Source organism: Antrostomus carolinensis, unplaced genomic scaffold (genome assembly GCF_000700745.2).
Source record: "Antrostomus carolinensis isolate BGI_N321 unplaced genomic scaffold, ASM70074v2 scaffold13221, whole genome shotgun sequence".
NCBI lineage: Eukaryota > Metazoa > Chordata > Aves > Caprimulgiformes > Caprimulgidae > Antrostomus > Antrostomus carolinensis.
Window position 1 is genome coordinate 56,048 of NW_010292081.1, and position 18,565 is coordinate 74,612.

At 37.0% G+C, this 18,565-nt stretch overlaps 1 protein-coding gene across 1 annotated transcript in view; it reads right to left on the reverse strand.

Moving 5' to 3' along the window:
• Window positions 1–18,565, reverse strand: part of PHKB (phosphorylase kinase regulatory subunit beta) — a 78,755-nt gene that overhangs the window by 20,376 nt on the left and 39,814 nt on the right. Inside the window, 7 exon segments of the mRNA XM_029087180.1 lie at window positions 421–511; window positions 592–674; window positions 1,467–1,571; window positions 2,031–2,114; window positions 7,109–7,202; window positions 7,394–7,449; window positions 14,732–14,826. Coding sequence (XP_028943013.1) covers window positions 421–511; window positions 592–674; window positions 1,467–1,571; window positions 2,031–2,114; window positions 7,109–7,202; window positions 7,394–7,449; window positions 14,732–14,826 — 608 coding nt within the window.

An 18,565-nucleotide genomic window follows, 5' to 3' on the forward strand; every position in this document is an offset into this window, starting at 1 on the left:
TCCTGCTTTAGGATTAATTCAGACAGCAAAGATGTTCCTGTAAGAATTTTAATATATGCAAAACACTTTTTATCCTTCCTCTTGTTGATTATCTAATCAAAAGAAATCCCTCAATGCTTGATATCAGAGATTTATCCTTTGGTGGTAATTTCACAAGATTGCCTAACATAAAAAAAAAACCAAACACCTTTTTCCCTTCTGAAAATCCTCCACTTTCAAAAGACTCCTCAAAAGGAATTAAAATAAACCCATGTTTCTTTTGAGATAAAACAAAAACAGTACCAGAAGTCTTGGTTCTTGACTCCTTAATTTTAAAATACTAAATAAAATACTGAGAAGTCGTGTGAAAAACAGATGTAGTAAGAATACACATACCAATACTAGGAGGAAAGAACACAACATTCAGGAAAAACACCGTACCTGTACTCTGTCAACATGAACTTTCACTCCTCCAACAACTCCCTTTCTAAAGGCTGCCAACATATCTAATATTGGATTGAATCTGCTCCCTCTGAAATTTGAAACAGAACTCCATTAATCTTGCAATCAGGAAAATACCACAATGCAAATGATGCTTTTATCTGTTTCTACCTTATATTGTCTTCACGGATAAGCACAACAAACAGCGGACGCCCATGCATTTTCCAGTACTGCTTAATGAACTGCAGTGCATTCTGAGGAAGAAGTAATACATTAGTCACCAAAAAAATAGCCAAGCACAACATACCAGAATACACAGTACAAGGCATTAGAAGGGCTGTCTTAAAATAACAGCACTGAAAAACGCAACAGATTAAAAAACCCTTAGCTAATACACCACTAACAGATTTATTCAATGAGTATCAGCTGCTTTCAAGCACTGCTGTTTCACACGTTTTCTGAGAATACTCCTGGCGTATGCAGTGGTCAAAGACAAACCCACTAGACAGTGTGGTGAACTGAGCTACACATAATGGCCCAGTAAGTACACGTGGGAATGCGGGGCCTGAACACAGCCACCAGCATGAACAAAGTTGAAGTAGCTGCTCAAGCACAGGCGAGCTCTGCGGTGCTGCCTGCCGTACCGGTCGGGAAGGAAGGCAGTTTTTAATATTTGTGCAAAGCCAAGCAGTATTGCCTCCAGGTGAGGCTTTCACATTTCCCTTAAACAGACCAGTCTCGTCCCTCTTTTCTGCCAAGAACATTTATTTTTCCCAGTAAACAGTGATTATTTGCTTGCTGCACTACAGCATTCCCAACCACTGTTGGGTGAGGTGTTTTTTGTCAGATACAGATACTCACTAGAACTGACAGGATATTCACCAAAATAAACTTCCCAGCATAAACTGCAGGTTTATATTTACATTAGAAGAATACACACTATACAGTGTTCCCTTTCCATCTTCTGTTTTACCAAACTTCACAGTTTACTCTTCTACAGGCTCTATTTTTGTCAGTTTCTCAAAGAAAAAGTTACAGATAAATACCTTAATGTCATCAATCAACATCATAACATCCTGAGACATGTAGAAATCACTCAGATCAAAAATGATTGAGTAGCAAACTACAGTCTTTCCTAGTATTCGATAAATCTGTTGAGAGAGAAAGTATCTGTTAATCTTTTCTTTAAAATATTTAAAGCACTGAAGTAGCTGAAAAGGAAAAAAGGAATCTTGAAACTATCAAAGTAATAATCAATGTAGAACAGCTGAATTAAAATATTTAAGATAAAACCTCCAGATCTAATTTTAGGTACTCTGTTTTGTATTAGGTATGCAGATCTAGATTCTATTTCAGTTAAAGCAGTTCACTTCATCACCACTCGGCCTGTTTTGGGCAAGTACTACTGTAACTGGATGTCTAGGAAACGTATGACAGTTTAACAGTAAGAGCAGGCACATTGATAACAGCAAAATATATTATAAGGACTTTAAGACAAATGCATAAAATAAAACTACATTTCAATTTTATTTAAAATAATTCACAGACTAATTCAATGTTTATCTGAAATATACATCACTAACAGTAATATAAAAGTTTCTTGCAACAACCTTTGATGTTCCAAGGCATCCTATAGGCCTGTCTGGTCTTCCAGATAATCCCAGTTTGTCATTGACTCCCAAATGGAAGTAAGCCTGTGAGAAAGAATAATGAAAACTGAGGGAAACCTAGATACAAGCCTTTTTATGGTCCTGCTGGGTCTCCCACAGAAAGCTGTGTGCATTCTGCTTTAAGTAGAAAGTCAGATTCTTAACATGTGGTCATTATTTCTCTTGGGTTTTTTCCCTTTTTTCTTTAAGCATACATCTATATAACAACAACTAATAAAGTCAGAGACCAAATTTTATTCTTTTAATAACAACAGGTATCTTCACAGCACAGAGAAATCAACTGTGTAACTGAAGCAAGAATCACAAGATGCAAGAAGACAAGACGCAAGCAGCTCGCTTCCCGACAGTCGGCCATTCCAGTGCAGCTCGCCTCACTTCTGGCAGAGCACGGCTCTGCTGTAGGTGTGGTGTAACAGTTCCCCTTCCCTCCTCCTAATAGTAATCTTGGGAGGATGAAGGATTTCACCTTACTCATGAAGGAGAAAATACAGGAGAAATACTGATTTACATTCAAAGAGGTGTCTTCCTTACAGTAAGCAGGCGTGCTGGGTAGGGTCCTGACACATGGGTGCAGCTTCAAGCTTGGGCAAAGCATGAGAGTCCTGCCTATCTGCATAGTTTCAAAATTCAACTAAAACTTCTTGTTTCCTATATTAGGTCTTATTTTTACCTTCTTACTCCTATTATTTTCCTAGTCTATATCACTAAAATATTTTCAAATTTTCAAATTGATAATTTAAATAATTTTTTTTAAAGGATCACTTGCATTTATTGTCTGGCCAGTTTTGCCTTCTGTAATGCTTTTGTGATGTGGATACCAAAGTAAACATGTTTCTGCATTAATATAAGAACTATTTAAAAAAGAAAATAAACAAAATTATCTACCTACATCACCTGTTCATCCAGACTAAAGTAAATGTATTCAAGTGGGAAAGGAATGGAGACATCAAAACATGAACAGCTTTAAATAACCCATCCCTACATAACAAAACCAAAAGAATGCTGGGCCTCTTTTTGTAGTACATCATGGAGACCAGAAGAGTGGCAGTAGACATAATAATTTAACACTAAAAGGACTGTCATTTTGCTAGAACGTAAAACATAAAATGTTTTCTTAACAAAACTAGAACTCCAGTAGTACTGTAATACTGTCTCTTTCCTTGGAGACTCTTTCTTTAGCGTGAGGCCTCATGTTGAAGCAGTTTCATGTTAGTAATAGCTTTCCGTCTGGATCTGTTACAATCAAAACCTCAGTTCAGATTCAGCACCAGAGTCTCTGAACAAAAGTACAGTTTCATGCAAGACCAGCTGCTTCAATCAGGTTTTTTTGGATTAAAATGCCCTTCAATTCTGGAATATTAAAGCTCCTAATAGCAAAAAATGGCTGGGAAAGGAGACTGGTTTGTTCAGTTGATTTATGAGAGTGAACCAAACTAGAGTGGGCTTTTACACCACCTGGTTCTCTGTTCTTTTATCAGTCTATGCCTGTGGAGCATTCTGCTGCTCTCCTGCACTATACTTCTACTGCATACTTTTTTCCTGTATATTGAATACATCTGGTTCCATTTTCTTGTTTTCCTCTTATCATTCCCCCTGCCCCTGACTTTGTGGATCTGTTTACATGACTCCCAGTCCTACTTCCAATCCCTAATTTTCCTGAATCAATGTCTTCCTCTTGTCCACATCTTTCTTTTTACACTACTTTTTTGGACATGTGCCTGTTTCTAAGTCGAGAGGTTTAAACTGTTATCACGTGCCACTAGATGAGTTCAAAAGTTACTAATTAAATGCTACTGAGCATTGACAGCATCAGATAGGAACTACTGAGATCCACGTTCTTAGGGATCAACCCTCCTTTCCCAAAGACACAGACAACTGTCCCAGCATTAGCTTCCCCTCCCCCAAAGGATGACAAACACTGCCAGGGTTTGTTTGCCGTTCACTTTGTGTTGGTTTTTGTAAGCCTGGAGATCAAACCTCAATTCTTACAATGCCCCAAACACTTCCATTACGTCAGCTCCACAGCTGTTCAGCTTTCCAGCTAGAGCATAGCCTTTTCTGGAAACCCACTAGGAAGATGTTTTGCATCAGGCTATTTAGTATTTCCATGACATTCTTTTTCAAAGTAAATTTTGATGAGGCAGATGTACCCACCCATCACGAGTATAAAGAAAATGTCAGAATTGCCAGATGTCTCACCAGTTTCTGAAAAATACATCCTAACACAGAAGTTGCCATAGCTAGGAATTTAATTGATAATAATAAAACTTAATGAAGGTGTCATCTTTTTGTCAGGGAGACCAAAGAAATGATGGATGATAGAGGGACAATGTATACTTCTATAGTATATAGTAAATTTATCTATTTATTAAACCAAAGTTTCAGGTACAGAATTTCAGGGCAAATACAGAGAGAATACATTTTGAAATATATTATCAAGAAAATCAGTGAGCAGAAATGGGCTGAGAAATGAACAAGGCTGAATGAGAACACAGATTTCTTTTCTCCCCGTTTGAGTATTTCCCAGGTGTTAGTGGCAGTCATTACCTGGGGTAAGCGTTTTTCTGGATAAGCTCGCAAGGGTTTGGTATATCGGTTATCCTCACGGGCTTACGAAGCCTGAAACATGTTGCTATGTTCTCTGTTTTTGGTTTTACTTTTTTCTGTGTCCTGTGGACTTCTGATACAGATAATGGCATCAGCCATGTGATCCCGATTTCAGAGGGAGACTCGTGAAGTGATTCGTTCCACAACTGGAACTTCAGGATTGACACACTAAATACATTCATTACACTTCCCCTAGACGTTCAGAATTCATCACTCTTGTTTCAGACAATTTCTGTAATGCCAACTTCAACAAGAGCATTATGTACCCCATTAGAATAGACTAGCCTAGCCTGTTTCAGCTGGACAGGACCTACAATGATCATCCAGTCCAAGGGCCTGACCATCTCAGGGCTGACCTGATCCACGATCAAACTTCAGGTGAAGTATGAGAGGTATCAAGTGCACATCTGTGATTCTGGATCAGCTTACTTGTCTGACAGTTTCCTGCAGCTTGTTCAGCTTGTTTCTGTACACTGGGACTATTTTCAAGTTTTTTTCAGAGGAAGGGTCCAGGCGTATCAGAGAGAGGTAAATGGGCACCCAGTAATCACACCGATTTTTATTAGGACTTCTGACAAGTTTACCTACAACTGCTCATCAATGCACTGACCATTCAGAGCAGCATTTGTCAGAGTCTTTTATATCTAAATGTATTTCCAGGACAAACAGCAGTGGATAGCTTGAAGCACATATTCAATGTAGATATACAGTGCTATATATAAACTAAAAATGACTGAACAAAAAAAGAGGCCACGGTAGCGCTCAGAAAATGCTGAAATGGACCAGTATGGCCTGTAGATGCCATTTATCTTCGACTGCTGGCTTCACATGGCATTGACAGCTACCTGAGCAGATGCCTCCCAGCTGGCATCACCAGTGAGGCTCAGTATAGATAAGGGCTGAAAGAACCAGCCCTTTCTGTGAGAGGATACAGTCCTCCGTTAGGAGACTGCTTGGCTGTACAGGAAAAGCTGAAGCCTTCACAGCAGACGAAGACGTCCTTCATGCCAGCTGGTTTTGACTGTAGACTTTTTTCACACACAGAATCACAGAATGGTTTGGGTTGGGAGGGACCTTAAAGCTCATCCAGTTCCAGCCCCCCTGCCATCAGCAGGGACACCTTCCAATAGACCAGGTTGCTCAAAGCCTCATCCAACCTGGCCTTGAACACCTCCAGGGAGGAGCAGCCACAACTTCCTTGGGCAACCTGTTCCAGTGTCTGACCACCCTCATTGTAAAATATGTCTTCGTTATATCTAGTCTAAATCTGCCACAAGATTGTCAAGTTGATGACTATTTTTCACACAAGGATCACCCAGGTTGTATTTCCTACCATGATTTGTCCATCTGTCTCTGATCAAAACAGATCCTCTACACAGAGCTTATCTCTTCTCATATAAAAATATTTTGTAGCTGCAAATTACAGACAAAAAATGACCACAAAGTGGAAAATTATTATTGGGGAATTAAAAAAATCTGATTAATTGCTTTCTGATCACTGTATACAAGGATCAGGATAGGAGAATTACATTTTATTGAGCTTATTCCTTCTATTTCTATTCTCATAGAAAAGTTGGGGTTTATCTTTTAATTGATCTACAGTGTATTTACATATAAGTCTAGAAACTTGAGTTTGGGAAGATCGCTTTAAATAAGCAACAGAGGAGAGAGATACACTCTGCAGCAAGTTAGGAAAAAAACAAGTCCTTAGAACAGTTTTCATGAAAAAAGAACGGGCTATAGTAGCTATATTGAGCGAAGCACCCCGGTCCATGCAGCACCCCTGCCCATGCTGCTCGCTCGTGGCTCTGCACCGAGACAGGCTGCCATTTATCCTCTAATTAATCAGGTTTTTGTTTTAATTTCTGTTATTGCTTTGCAATTCTAGGAGGAATCAAATTATTAAGAAATATTTAAACACTAAACTTCCTGGGTACAGCCAACTCAAGGGACTTCTTCAAACAAACAAACCAAAAAACCCACAGTTACAGAAGACTGTGTAATGCCTTTTTTAGGGGCTACACTATGAAATTAAATGCTGGTTTATGTGTACTGCCTTAATCCATTTCTTTGACTATTCCTAATTTGCTTGTTTCTCCATCAAGTTTCACTTAGTCTACTGTGCTATTAATATTATTACAATTTTACTATTCATTCATTATTCTTTGAAAGTGGCTCAGGTAGTAAAGTCTAATTCCATAACATAGAACATCCGGGCTTCAGTGTTTCACTGAAAGCTCTAACTAGGCACGTACAGCTGACCAGCGTCAGCATATCTTGCAACTGAATTAGACTAACACAAAACGGTAGATAACCAGCTTAAGGAGATACAATTCTAATAGCTTGATATAAATTCCTATTGTCAACAGAGAAGTGTATAGGTAAATAATGTTAAACACAGAATTCCTTACTTTGACAAGTTCTTTTTGAGCCCATATCTGAATTGGTTCCACCTGCTGGGGGGTCTGAGTTTGGATTCCATAGGTGTTCAGAAAAACTTGAAGGCTACGAATGAAATAATGACAAATTTAATGATAAATCACAGAATAGTCTTAGTTGTAACAATTATCTTGGCAGCAGATACACAGGTACAAGTATTATATTCTATACTTCCCTGAATACCTTTAGCAAATTTAAGATGTCTATTATTCAACACTTCCTTAATAGATACGTTTTTAATAAAAGTAAATACATACCGCTGACTTTCTGCTATCAGGGCCACATGTACTACCAAATCATTTTCTAAAGGACCCTAGAAAATAATAAAAAAATACATATTAGCATTGCTGACTAACTGTTTTGTTAGATATAGCATGAATAGGGACAGTGTCTAAAGAATTCATGAGTATGACAGACATCACTGTCTGCATTGCTTTTTCTTACTGTGTGAACAAACTAAAAGACCACCACAGGACTAAAACCTGTAACTCTCAAAACTGTGGGAAGACTGCCCTATCAATCATACGTTGCAAGATGCATTCTGGAGAATTAATAATAAATAGGTTTCTGTTAATAATTTCCACTGTTTGGTTTGGTGGGGTTTTTTAAATATATATTAAAAAAAAAAAAAGTACAGGAAAAACATTTTGCTTCATACAAAAATTTAGAATTTGTACAATGAATGCACTTCCCTTATGCCTGTTATGACATAATGTTTTGATACATATTTTTGTAAAGAGTGAAATAACTCAGCTATTTGGGTGACTGGTCATATTCACTTTAAAATAATGACTTGATGATTTCAACCCTCTACTCTGAAATATTTTGATCAGATGGCTCTTTGCAGTTTTATTAAAGATACGTTACATTTTACAGGAGGTAACAGCATTTCCTTGCATTGTTTATGACACAGATACTTCATGTTTGAAATAAATACTAGTATTTTACATCAGGAAGCCATGCAAAGAGGAATGAATTCAACATGTTGTGTGAAATCATTGACTCAACTCCCTGGGTCTTGAAATGGCAATTTACCCTTCTTTTCACCGGCAGCATGCATTGCTATCTAAAAAATGAGATGTCTGAGTTATTCCTTGTTCATTTCTTCTCTGGCATTCATTGATCATAAAATCAACAGAACAAAAGCACCACACATTTTCATTCCTAAAATGCTTTCTGCCTACTTTGTCTAGACAATAGCAGAACATGAATGACAAAAGTTAAATCCATCTTCTATCAATTGATTATAGAAAAATACAGCATTTTCTGTGAAGACAGACAGATAGCCATATTGATTTAGAACAAAAAGTTCAGCGTGAATGCTTGCTTGTTCAGGCATCTGAGAGCCCTGATAACAAGTTAGATCTTAGGGATTTGCAGAAGAAATTATTGATAAAATTTTCCCAAAAGTCTATCAGCACTACGTTTCCGCTAAAAACTTTGGAGTTTTTTGCCACATGAAATAAGTTTGTGATGGAAGCAGGTGCACAAAGAGACCAGATCAAGAAGTCGGAAGTTCAAGCGACAGTAAAAGATTTTCCTCCTCAGAATATGCTGATGATGCTATCAATTACCTTTACACAAACAGTAAGAAATCTCAAACCAATTCTCTACCATAACCAGTGCGTTATGTTTATAAAAAGGAAAAGCAAGCTGCACACCGCCCCCCTCCCCTCTGCCTTGAAGTGGTCTTAAGGCTCAACTTAATTATTACTGTATTAATGACAAACTGAGTGGGACTGTGTAACCACTGACTGTAAGCTGGGCATAAATCTGTGTATTCTGCATCTCCATTGACACCAGTATGAACACCTCTCAAACACAGAGGTACCCAGTGACATGACTCACTTAACAACAGCAAGTGGTGGTTCTAACATGGGCCGTAACAAAGCAAATGCATCTGCAGCACAACTAGCACAACACAAAATCTGTGAAAAATAGCTAGACTTTGAAAAAGTATTGTGGAAAAAGATAACTAGAATTGCTGTACAACTACAGGATTGCTGCGATTGCTGTAACGTTCAACAGAGTTACTTTCATTGTCATTTAACATGTCAAGGCCTGGAGGATCACAAACAGTGATCCAGAAAAAACACAGATCAAAGTAACAAATACAACTCTCATGAAAAGGTATGTCCCCCTCTTCAGTAATGATACTGATATATAGCATTTGCTAGATATTAAAAAATAAGATGTAGAAAAGCGTAAAGTCCTAAAGATTCCAATGAATCAATCTTCTTGTTAAAATTTCCGTTTTAGTGTGTTCAGTTTCACATTTGTCTGATAACACAAGCTAAGGTGTTGTTCACACAACATCAATCATCATCTCCCCAAGACACTGCAACAGACCCCCCGCCCCTGGGTTCACCCTTCTGCCTCGCATTTTCACATTGGACAGTGGGCAGAAGGATCTGTTTCAGCTGTATTCTGTGTGCTGTGCAAATGATAAATATACCCCAGTGTTTTCAGAAGACCAAGATAAAAGACAGATTAGCTGTTCTTCCTCTCCAAAACTGAGGATTAAAAACAAAAAATTAAAAAAAAAAATCATTTTAAATGAGGTTATAAGCCACTGGAAACAGGATAAAGGGAAAAACCCGACTCCATTCCTGGCACGAGCAGCGAAAGCAGCTCAGCATTGGTGTACTGCTGCACTCTCACTGGACAGCTGCTATCGCTATATGCCTTTTGCACACATTCCCAGGAAACCTCAGAACTCTGAAAAAAATCCATTCATTTTGAACATGTGAGAAAGTGGGCACAGTATTCAAGAACACTGATTGAAAAGGCACTTACTAGGCTTTCCGAGCACAGGGAGCGAGATGAGGAAAACAGAAACAGCGTGCAACAGAGGAGACTGTACCTAACCAAATAATCCACCTTGCTGCTACACAACTACAACTGAACTGCTACAAAACACACCTGCTTCTGGAAGCATCTAGGTACTGCTGAAGGGTTTATGGACAATGGTACTAACGCACCAGACTTTTTAAATTAAATACAACATGGAGACACATGTGCCTTAAATTTTAAAATAACATTTAACAGTTTTACAATTGTGATTACTGTGGTAGACAATCGTACTAAGAGACGTGCAAGTAAGAATATGCTTATAATTAACATTACAAACCAAATCATCCACTATGATAGATCTCTAAACCATCAAAATTAGACATGTTCTACACCTAAAGATAATTTAGATAGCTGAAGATATCTTCACATATCTCATTCTACCTACACCTAGTAATTTTAGTTCTTTCTTTACATGTTATCTCTTTCGTGAAAATAAAAAATAAGCAGTCTTTTAACTCCTCCCAACACCGTCAATGGGCATTAACCTTAATTTCAGTAACTTAAATGAAGTTCTCACCAATGATTACTCTGCAAAGCAAAACATTAAAAGAAAAGTCATCACAAGCAGAGAGTGTCATTGATCAACTGCAACTCTACACATTTATTTCAAGTTTACCCAGAAGATAAATTGTCTTACTTCAACAATTTAGTAAGATTGTAATTTTTTGCTGAATACAAAATTAAATACAAGACAGCAATAATTCAGTTTTCACGTGCTGCAGTAAAATACAAAACAAAACCAAGAAATTCCCCACTCCAACTCATTATATTTCTCTAATGTTATTCTTACTATACAAACCCTTTTATACACTGAATTGTCCCAAAACAGAATGCAACAACTGAAAACACGCCATGATACTCTCTTCGGGATATGGGGATGTTAAAAAGGAATAAAAAAAAATCCAGTCCTCAAGAGTTATCCCCACTGAAAGAAAAATGCCACGCAACACCATCTTTCAGTGAAGGAATCAGAGCGTGGATGATTCCATTTTCTTTTTAACTCATGAATGAGATTTAACTTGAAACACTCCTGACCATTTAGCATCACAAAGCAAATTACGAGAGCCAAGGAGCAGCTCTGACTGCTGTTACACTTCATTATGTTTTGCAACACAGACAAAAACTAGCAAAGAGAAACCTGCTCCAGCGCCACACTGGCGCTTCCCCAGGAGGGAACATATGGAGACCTCTTCCTGAAAATGAAAAATTAGTTGTTTGGGGCATTGAATTAGGAGAGAAAACTTTCCCTTTTAACCATAAACAGACTAAATCAATATTTTAGTATTAGTGTCCATTAAGTTTTTACTATACTGATGATTTGATTCCAGAGTTTTCTACAGCAAATGAGATTGTCCTTTTTTATCAGATTTTCTAGGTTGACAGATGCATTCACAGCTGTAGTTACATAGTGTGTATATATCTATATTTTTTTTATAGCAATTTTGCCTTTGTTGGTCTATATTACCTTACTTCCCTTTAACCAATTCTAGAATATCCTTTGCTAGTGCTTCAAAACTCTAAAACTAAGAATAGAATAGTTTAAATACTTTTCATTGCTTGCTTGAATCTATACAATTATATGGGCATTAGATGTATTTTTGTAGTAACAACAAAGCCACAGATAAAATAAATTAATCACATTTTTCAATGGCAAGTGTTTATAGAAATTATAATCAATGCAACCCAAATATGAAATTTGCCTACATGGAAAATGCATTTCTCTAAGAAATATTTCCTTAGCACAAGGCTTCAAAATAATTAAAAAAAAAAAAAAATTAAAAGCCTTATTTTTTGTACCTCACCTTTCAAACCACTGTACCGTAACACAATTTACATACGCAGGCATCTGAAATTTTTACATGTCCTTGTTTATTCCTAACAGGAATTAAATGTAATAAAAATGGAAATAGTTTTCTGTTCAATTTAACTGAATATTCTTTAGCTATACAGAAAAGAGAAGATATCATTAAAGAGAAGAAACTGCTTTTGATTTCCAAAGATGTAATTAAGATGTTTTGTGTTTTCATTTTTTATTTTATTTTTAGTCATTTTCCTAGTACTTCAAGGCAAATACTAAATACTGATTTTGCACCAATTAGCTCAATTAGATAAACTGGCATTATCAAATATTGAAGAAAATTGTTTAAGCAAATTTAAAACGTGGATTTAAAAAAGTCATGATCAAGATTCTCAGCTGGAACTTGAAGTTTGCTGCCTAACTGCAAGACCTTTGCTGATAAAGTACATTTCACTCACACTGATCATAGAATCAGAGAATGGTTTGGGTTGGAAGGGACCTTAAAGCTCATCCAGTTCCAACCCCCCTGCCATCAGCAGGGACACCTTCCACTAGACCAGGTTGCTCAAAGCCTCATCCAACCTGGCCGAGAACACTTCCAGGGAGGAGCAGCCACAACTTCCCTGGGCAACCTGTTCCAGTGTCCGACCACCCTCACAAATACATCTGGGCACCTGCCTTTCATTTTTTAACCTTCTCTTAATGATGATGAAGAATTTGAACTAGCATCTGTATCCACAAACACTTTTGCCCTGATACTAATTTAACAGTAAAACCAGACTAAATACAGCAGCAGCACCTGTTTCAGTACTAAGAATCCCAATGAAATTCCACAGCCACCTCCTGGTTAGCACTGAGGGCGCTCACCGTGCCGCTCACTTTCTGCACTGCTGCTCAGAGGTTACAATGCTAAAGACCTGAAGCCACCGTTGCCCAGAGTTCCCACTTAATTCAGAAGTGCCCCTCTTTCTCCTAACCCACCTTGAGAAGCACATGCAGTACCTTGGGCAGTTTTACGTACCAAAGAAAGGCAAGCACAGTCAGCTAGAGCACAGGAGTGTGACCGCTGGGGAGAACAGAGGCATAAGCAGACCTAGGCAATCCCAGAGCTTGCTTCTTTCGTCATTTATTTACCTTTCCACCTACTTGTCACTGAACAACAGACAATCCCTCTCACAACCTCTTGTATACAAAAGGATAACGTGCAACTACAGGAATTGCTGAATGTATTGATCTAAGTCTGATTTCTATAAAGATTTTTAGGTTTAAGAAAAAAAAAAAAAAATCTTAATTCTCTCTTGGTTTCTAGCTTTCAGATATAACATAGTTTGTTCATCAGAAAACACTCAGAGATCACCCTGGGAAGGTCTTCTCTTTCTCTATCCTGACAGCATCAAAAATATTACTGATCTGAAATATGGAAAATTCTGCCAAAATTTTAGCAAAATTAATTTTAGCAAAGTTAAACAGCTGAAGATAGTCTTTAATGGGAAAGATTAACAAGTATCAGCTCCACCAAGTTGTCTAAAAAAGCACAATTGTTCTTTCAAATAATTCTAGCGTAGACAACTGTTGAGTGCTGAAAGAATGAGGACTCTATAAGCACTTGAGAATGACAAACCATCTAGTCTGAGCTCCCTTTTAACAGTGACAAAGCTTTTTTTTTTTGCATTGTTTGCAGATGAAGAAAAATATCAAAATGTATCTGTTTAAGTTATTTTCAATTCTTTCAACACTGCTGAGGTTTTATTGTCCCTATTATATTGATGAATTTTACTGGATAACTGCATTTTACTAAACAATTCCTTTACTGACGCCACAAAGTGACCACCAAGGAGTAAGTTATGAAGCTCTCAGGGCAGAGGCTATTTCTCTCTGAAGATCTGGAAATTCCCTATCATAGAATAGGCACCCCAAAAAAATAGTAAAAATGGTTTTCTACTAAAACATTTCCTGATGAGTCACACAGTGTCTTTAGAACAAGCCATCCCCTTCAAAATGTTCATCTGTGGCATATTAAAAGTTACTGGTTTCAAGAATCAAAGAAAAAAAAAAAACAACACCTTGATGGGCTGCATGCAACAGTGACTTGATACAGGCTTCTCCCAGTGGCACTCCTAAAAGGGCAGCTGATATCAGCAGCTCACAGTTTCTGTAGCATTTATAATCCCACGATGTAAGAACAACGAAACCGGGAACAAATGAAGTGACTGAGCTTTCATTAGCTCATACTAACATGGCAGAACTGCTGCACTGTGAACAATGAGAGTCCCATCATGAATGAGAGAACACCCAGCACTTGGATTACCTCGGTAACAGAAAACAGTAGGAAACAGAGGTTTTAAGCAGCATTTGGATACAACAAGAAAAACATTGTTCACTTCTGATCTTCGAATAAATCTTAAGATAAATGCTTCAATAACAAATTTACAATGCTGAACAAGGAACTTTTCAGATATATATTCCTTATACCAAGAAATAAAAAGGCTGAAAAACATCCCTTAGCTACACATTTCCATATATACAGTTCTTATCTCTGCAATAAAAGACCGCTACATATAGATCACGTTTCTGTCTTGTTACCCTATCTACTACAGACTTGAATTGCGACGTTACAAGCATTCCCCATCTTGGGCACCCATGCCTGCTGTGCACTGAAGTCAAATACAGGAGCACATGTACACATCACACACACTAAAAACAAGAACTTAATCCTTGGAGCTTTTAAGAGCTCTAAGTACAAAAAGTAATAATACGTTGCAGTGGTAATTAATTTGAAGGAATAAAAAAAAGCAGGCTCATTCTTGCCTTCCTGACATACCTCGTAACTCAAAGAAACATACCTATCTATTAGCAGATTTTAATTGCAATATTAGAAGACCAAGTATAACTCATAGATGACAATTTTTCAGTAAAAGTATTTTAATACTAAGCTTACGCTTACCTGATTTGAAAATCTCATGCTAACATTCCGCTGATCTTGTGGAGGTACATAACGTCCAATAGGGTCGATATCTTTAGGACTTACTAATTTATCAGCTGAAAGGAAACAATAATAAAAATACAGAATGACTTGAGTACTTTCTGCAGCTTTTGTGAAGCAGGCATGCAAACAAATGCTATGTAGTCAGTTCTGCTTCTATAATCTTTGTTTTAGATCAATTATTTACACATCAAAAGGGCATTCTGCAAAATGATATTAATTGTAAAACTAATTACTCAAGCATCATTCTTTCTACAGCTAATTGTAATACTGTAGTATATAAAAACAATCCTTTATTTTTTCACAGAGATGTGTTAAAAGAACGTATGCAGGCAACAGACTCCACAACACACAAGTCATATAAAAATCCCTTAATCCACAACCATGGAATTATTCTAGAGCTTTAACTAGAAATTCAATGGTTGCCATCAGAAATTGTTTAGCTCTGAAGAAAAGCACACAGCCTCTATCTCAAGGTAATCACACAATTATAATCCTGAAAAGGAAAAGGGATATCAAAGGTATCTCTCAATAAGGTATCTCAAGAAGAAATTATAAAAAACCACCATTAAATATATTTGAAATCTAGCAATTTCTACATGAAGTTTTTTACATTAAAAAAAAGCCACGCAAACTTAAAATTCCATTATTTTAATATCCTCTTGAAAAAAAAAATTAAGTCTTCCAATAAAAGTATACTATTAAAAAGTTTCAACAAATGCGTTAAATAGAGGTTCACAATCTACTGTGAGCTATTATGCCCTTCAAATAAGCATTCTCCTATCAAAATCTCACTTTGACATGAAACTGTCCAATCTTTATTTAATTTCTGCTACAGAGGAGGTCACAGTGCATTTTAATTTCTCCTATAAGTCAACAATTTTGCACATATTCTTAAAAAGCAAACGAGCCATTAATCTAAAGGAGAAACAACTCATGACTCCATTAGCTTAATTCAGCTACAACCAATGAAAACAAAAAACAATGCTGTCTTGGTAAGAAAAATGTTTTTTAATGCTACCCCATGTAATAAACTAAGACAGCAGTTTATAAACTCAAAATATGTCCTGGCTCAAGCTTAACAGTGTTAGGAGAGAAGAGAGAGCAGGACAGAGGGTGCGGTGGAAAGAAAACGCACGGGCAGACAGTGAAGGACACTGGCTGGGCAGTTCATTGAGTGAGGCATGAAGGAGCCTGCTGCTGCCGCTAGGAACTGTGCCAGTGACTGTCAGCCACTACATACTGGGACCATCTCCTGTCCTCAGCCTTCTGCTGAGAGAACACAGCTTGGCTCCTGCCAGGAAAGGACCCTGCTCCTCTGCTCTGCGCTACTCCTGCAGAGTCACGATCTGTGTACAGGTGGTTACCTTAAAAATAATAAAAATAATGAATTTTTTTTAAAAAGGCAAAGCTAGATTATGAAAAATTACCACAAACAATTTACTAATAAACTGACATATGAGTTATCAAAATACATTTTAAGGAAAACAGCCATCTAAGCTACAGTCTACACTGTCAGACTTCTTATGCTGGTTAAAGGCATGGAAGTTATTCAGATTATTTATAGTGCTGACGATGCTACAGAATTGATTAACCAAATGATTGCAAGATCAATGGACTCTGCCCCACAGTTCTTAAAAGCAAGAGTGGTTTCCAGAGCAGGTGTTCTATTTCCACAGTTTGTTACATTGATTTACACTGCTCAGTAATTAAATCATGTAGTCAAAATAATTTTGTATTTAAAACAACTATACCAATAGACTACTATAAAATTTCAGCTAACTTTCAATATTTACAATTTTATTTAAAAGAAGAATCCCAGTGAGTATTCATCACCATTATCACAAATACAAGTGTGTCAGAATCCAAATGCGGAGTTTTCTTTGTTAGCTCGTTATTTACATCAGCAACTGCTGACAGCATTAAATCCATTCCATCTATACTCTAAAAAATATTGCTAAAAGCTCTCAGTTCTAGGCAGCACCGAATCCACAGAACAAGACATAAAAATTATAAGGAAAAGCACGGGGAAGATAAGAGAGCTACTAAATGAAAGACTAAACTGAGTGAATTTTCAGTTGCACAGCACAGCTGAACACCTGGCATCCCTTTCCCTTGTTCGAAATTGGGGACCCTTTCATAAAGGCTTTACAAACCTTCACAATCAGAGCAAGAAAAATTCTATGAAAAATTGAATCACCATCTGAAAAACACATGCTTTTTTTTGTTCATAAACAACTTTTAAAGTTGCATAGGCATGTGGTGACTTCCAACAGCAGTAGGCAGACACTTTCATTGCCTCTTGTTCAGAGCCTTGATAAGCAGGATCAAAATTTTGACTTCACTACTTCAGTCGGCCCCTCTGCGGGAGGCAGCGAGATGTACGAGAACAGAGTTTCATGGTGCTGCATTTAGAAAAATCTGGACCACAACAGTCAGACACGAGGCCCACAGACAGAAGAGGAATCTGAAAGGTTTTATTGTATGCTTGCCTACACAACTGAAACAAGGAGGCTAAGCAAATACAAATTAATTGCTACCCTTGAGGCAACACAACAATTTCTGGAATGGGTGATGAAATAGGAAACTAGTACCTTTCCAGAAATCAAAGTGTCTGGAGTCCCGCTTCCACTTAATTAACAACAACCAACAAGAAAAGTAACACACACAAAGACAATGACAAGATTGTTACTCAGGTAGGTTTTCACCCGAAAAGGAGCAAAATTAAATGCACCAATTATAAATTAGTAAGAATAAATGGAGTTCCTGATATAACAACTTGTGAATAGATTTAGCTTTGTGATAAAATTTACAGACCCTATTTGCAGTGACTATGAGAGAAAAGGAAAAAAAATTGTAAAAAGGGAGGAATGAAAAGCAGTGAATACACCAGAGAGAAAGTTTTAAAACAATAAACAGTTACTAATGACAACATTTCAAGAACAGATTTAGAATTATTTAAAAAAACAAGTGTAAGAACATTTAGCAAAGGAAAGAATTGTAGCAAAACAAAAGCATATTATGTTACTCAAACAGCATTTAGCAAACAATATATACAATTTATTAAACCAGCATTCCACAGGTACAGAAATACACAAATATCAATATAAGATGAATATGAGCAGAATTACTACAGTATTTCTGCACACACATTTGAGGATTACTTGGCTAAGAGGTTAAATTAAATCTTTTTTCATTAAAGGTGAGATTGCATTTACTCTACAGTGTTGGCTAAAAAAAGGAATTATGCAAGGAATACAGTGAAACCAAGCAGGTGGAGCACCAGATGGACTCTGTTCTTCCACACCTAAAGATACAACCGCTGTTCTTGCCAAGTCTTCAGTTTTTAAACCCTTCAATCTTTCTCATTTTTACTAGCAACAACCTGTTTCCCTTTACAGTGTTCACAGAAAAAAGTTTTTAGAATCCAGCCTACTAGGTACCTGACTACCAGGTAAATGCTGAACATCTTTAAATAAAGTAATATATCTTTCACCTAAACAACATTTAAGAAAAAAAATCTTAACTGCAAAGACTTTTCTGCTTAACGTTAGCAATTGAATCCTCTCAGGTGAGACTGAGAGTTCATTTGTGACTGAAATCCACCATAACAACCTTCAATGGCCAGACTTTAAAATGCACTTTCAAGTGCTCATTCTATTTTAAAGAAAAGGAAAAAATAACATAGAATGAAAAAAAACATTAACTTTATCTGAGACTGCAGCTATTCACAATTTAAACTTGTCTTGACTGAAGCAGTAAATAATTTGAATTAAATGCTATAGATCACTTACA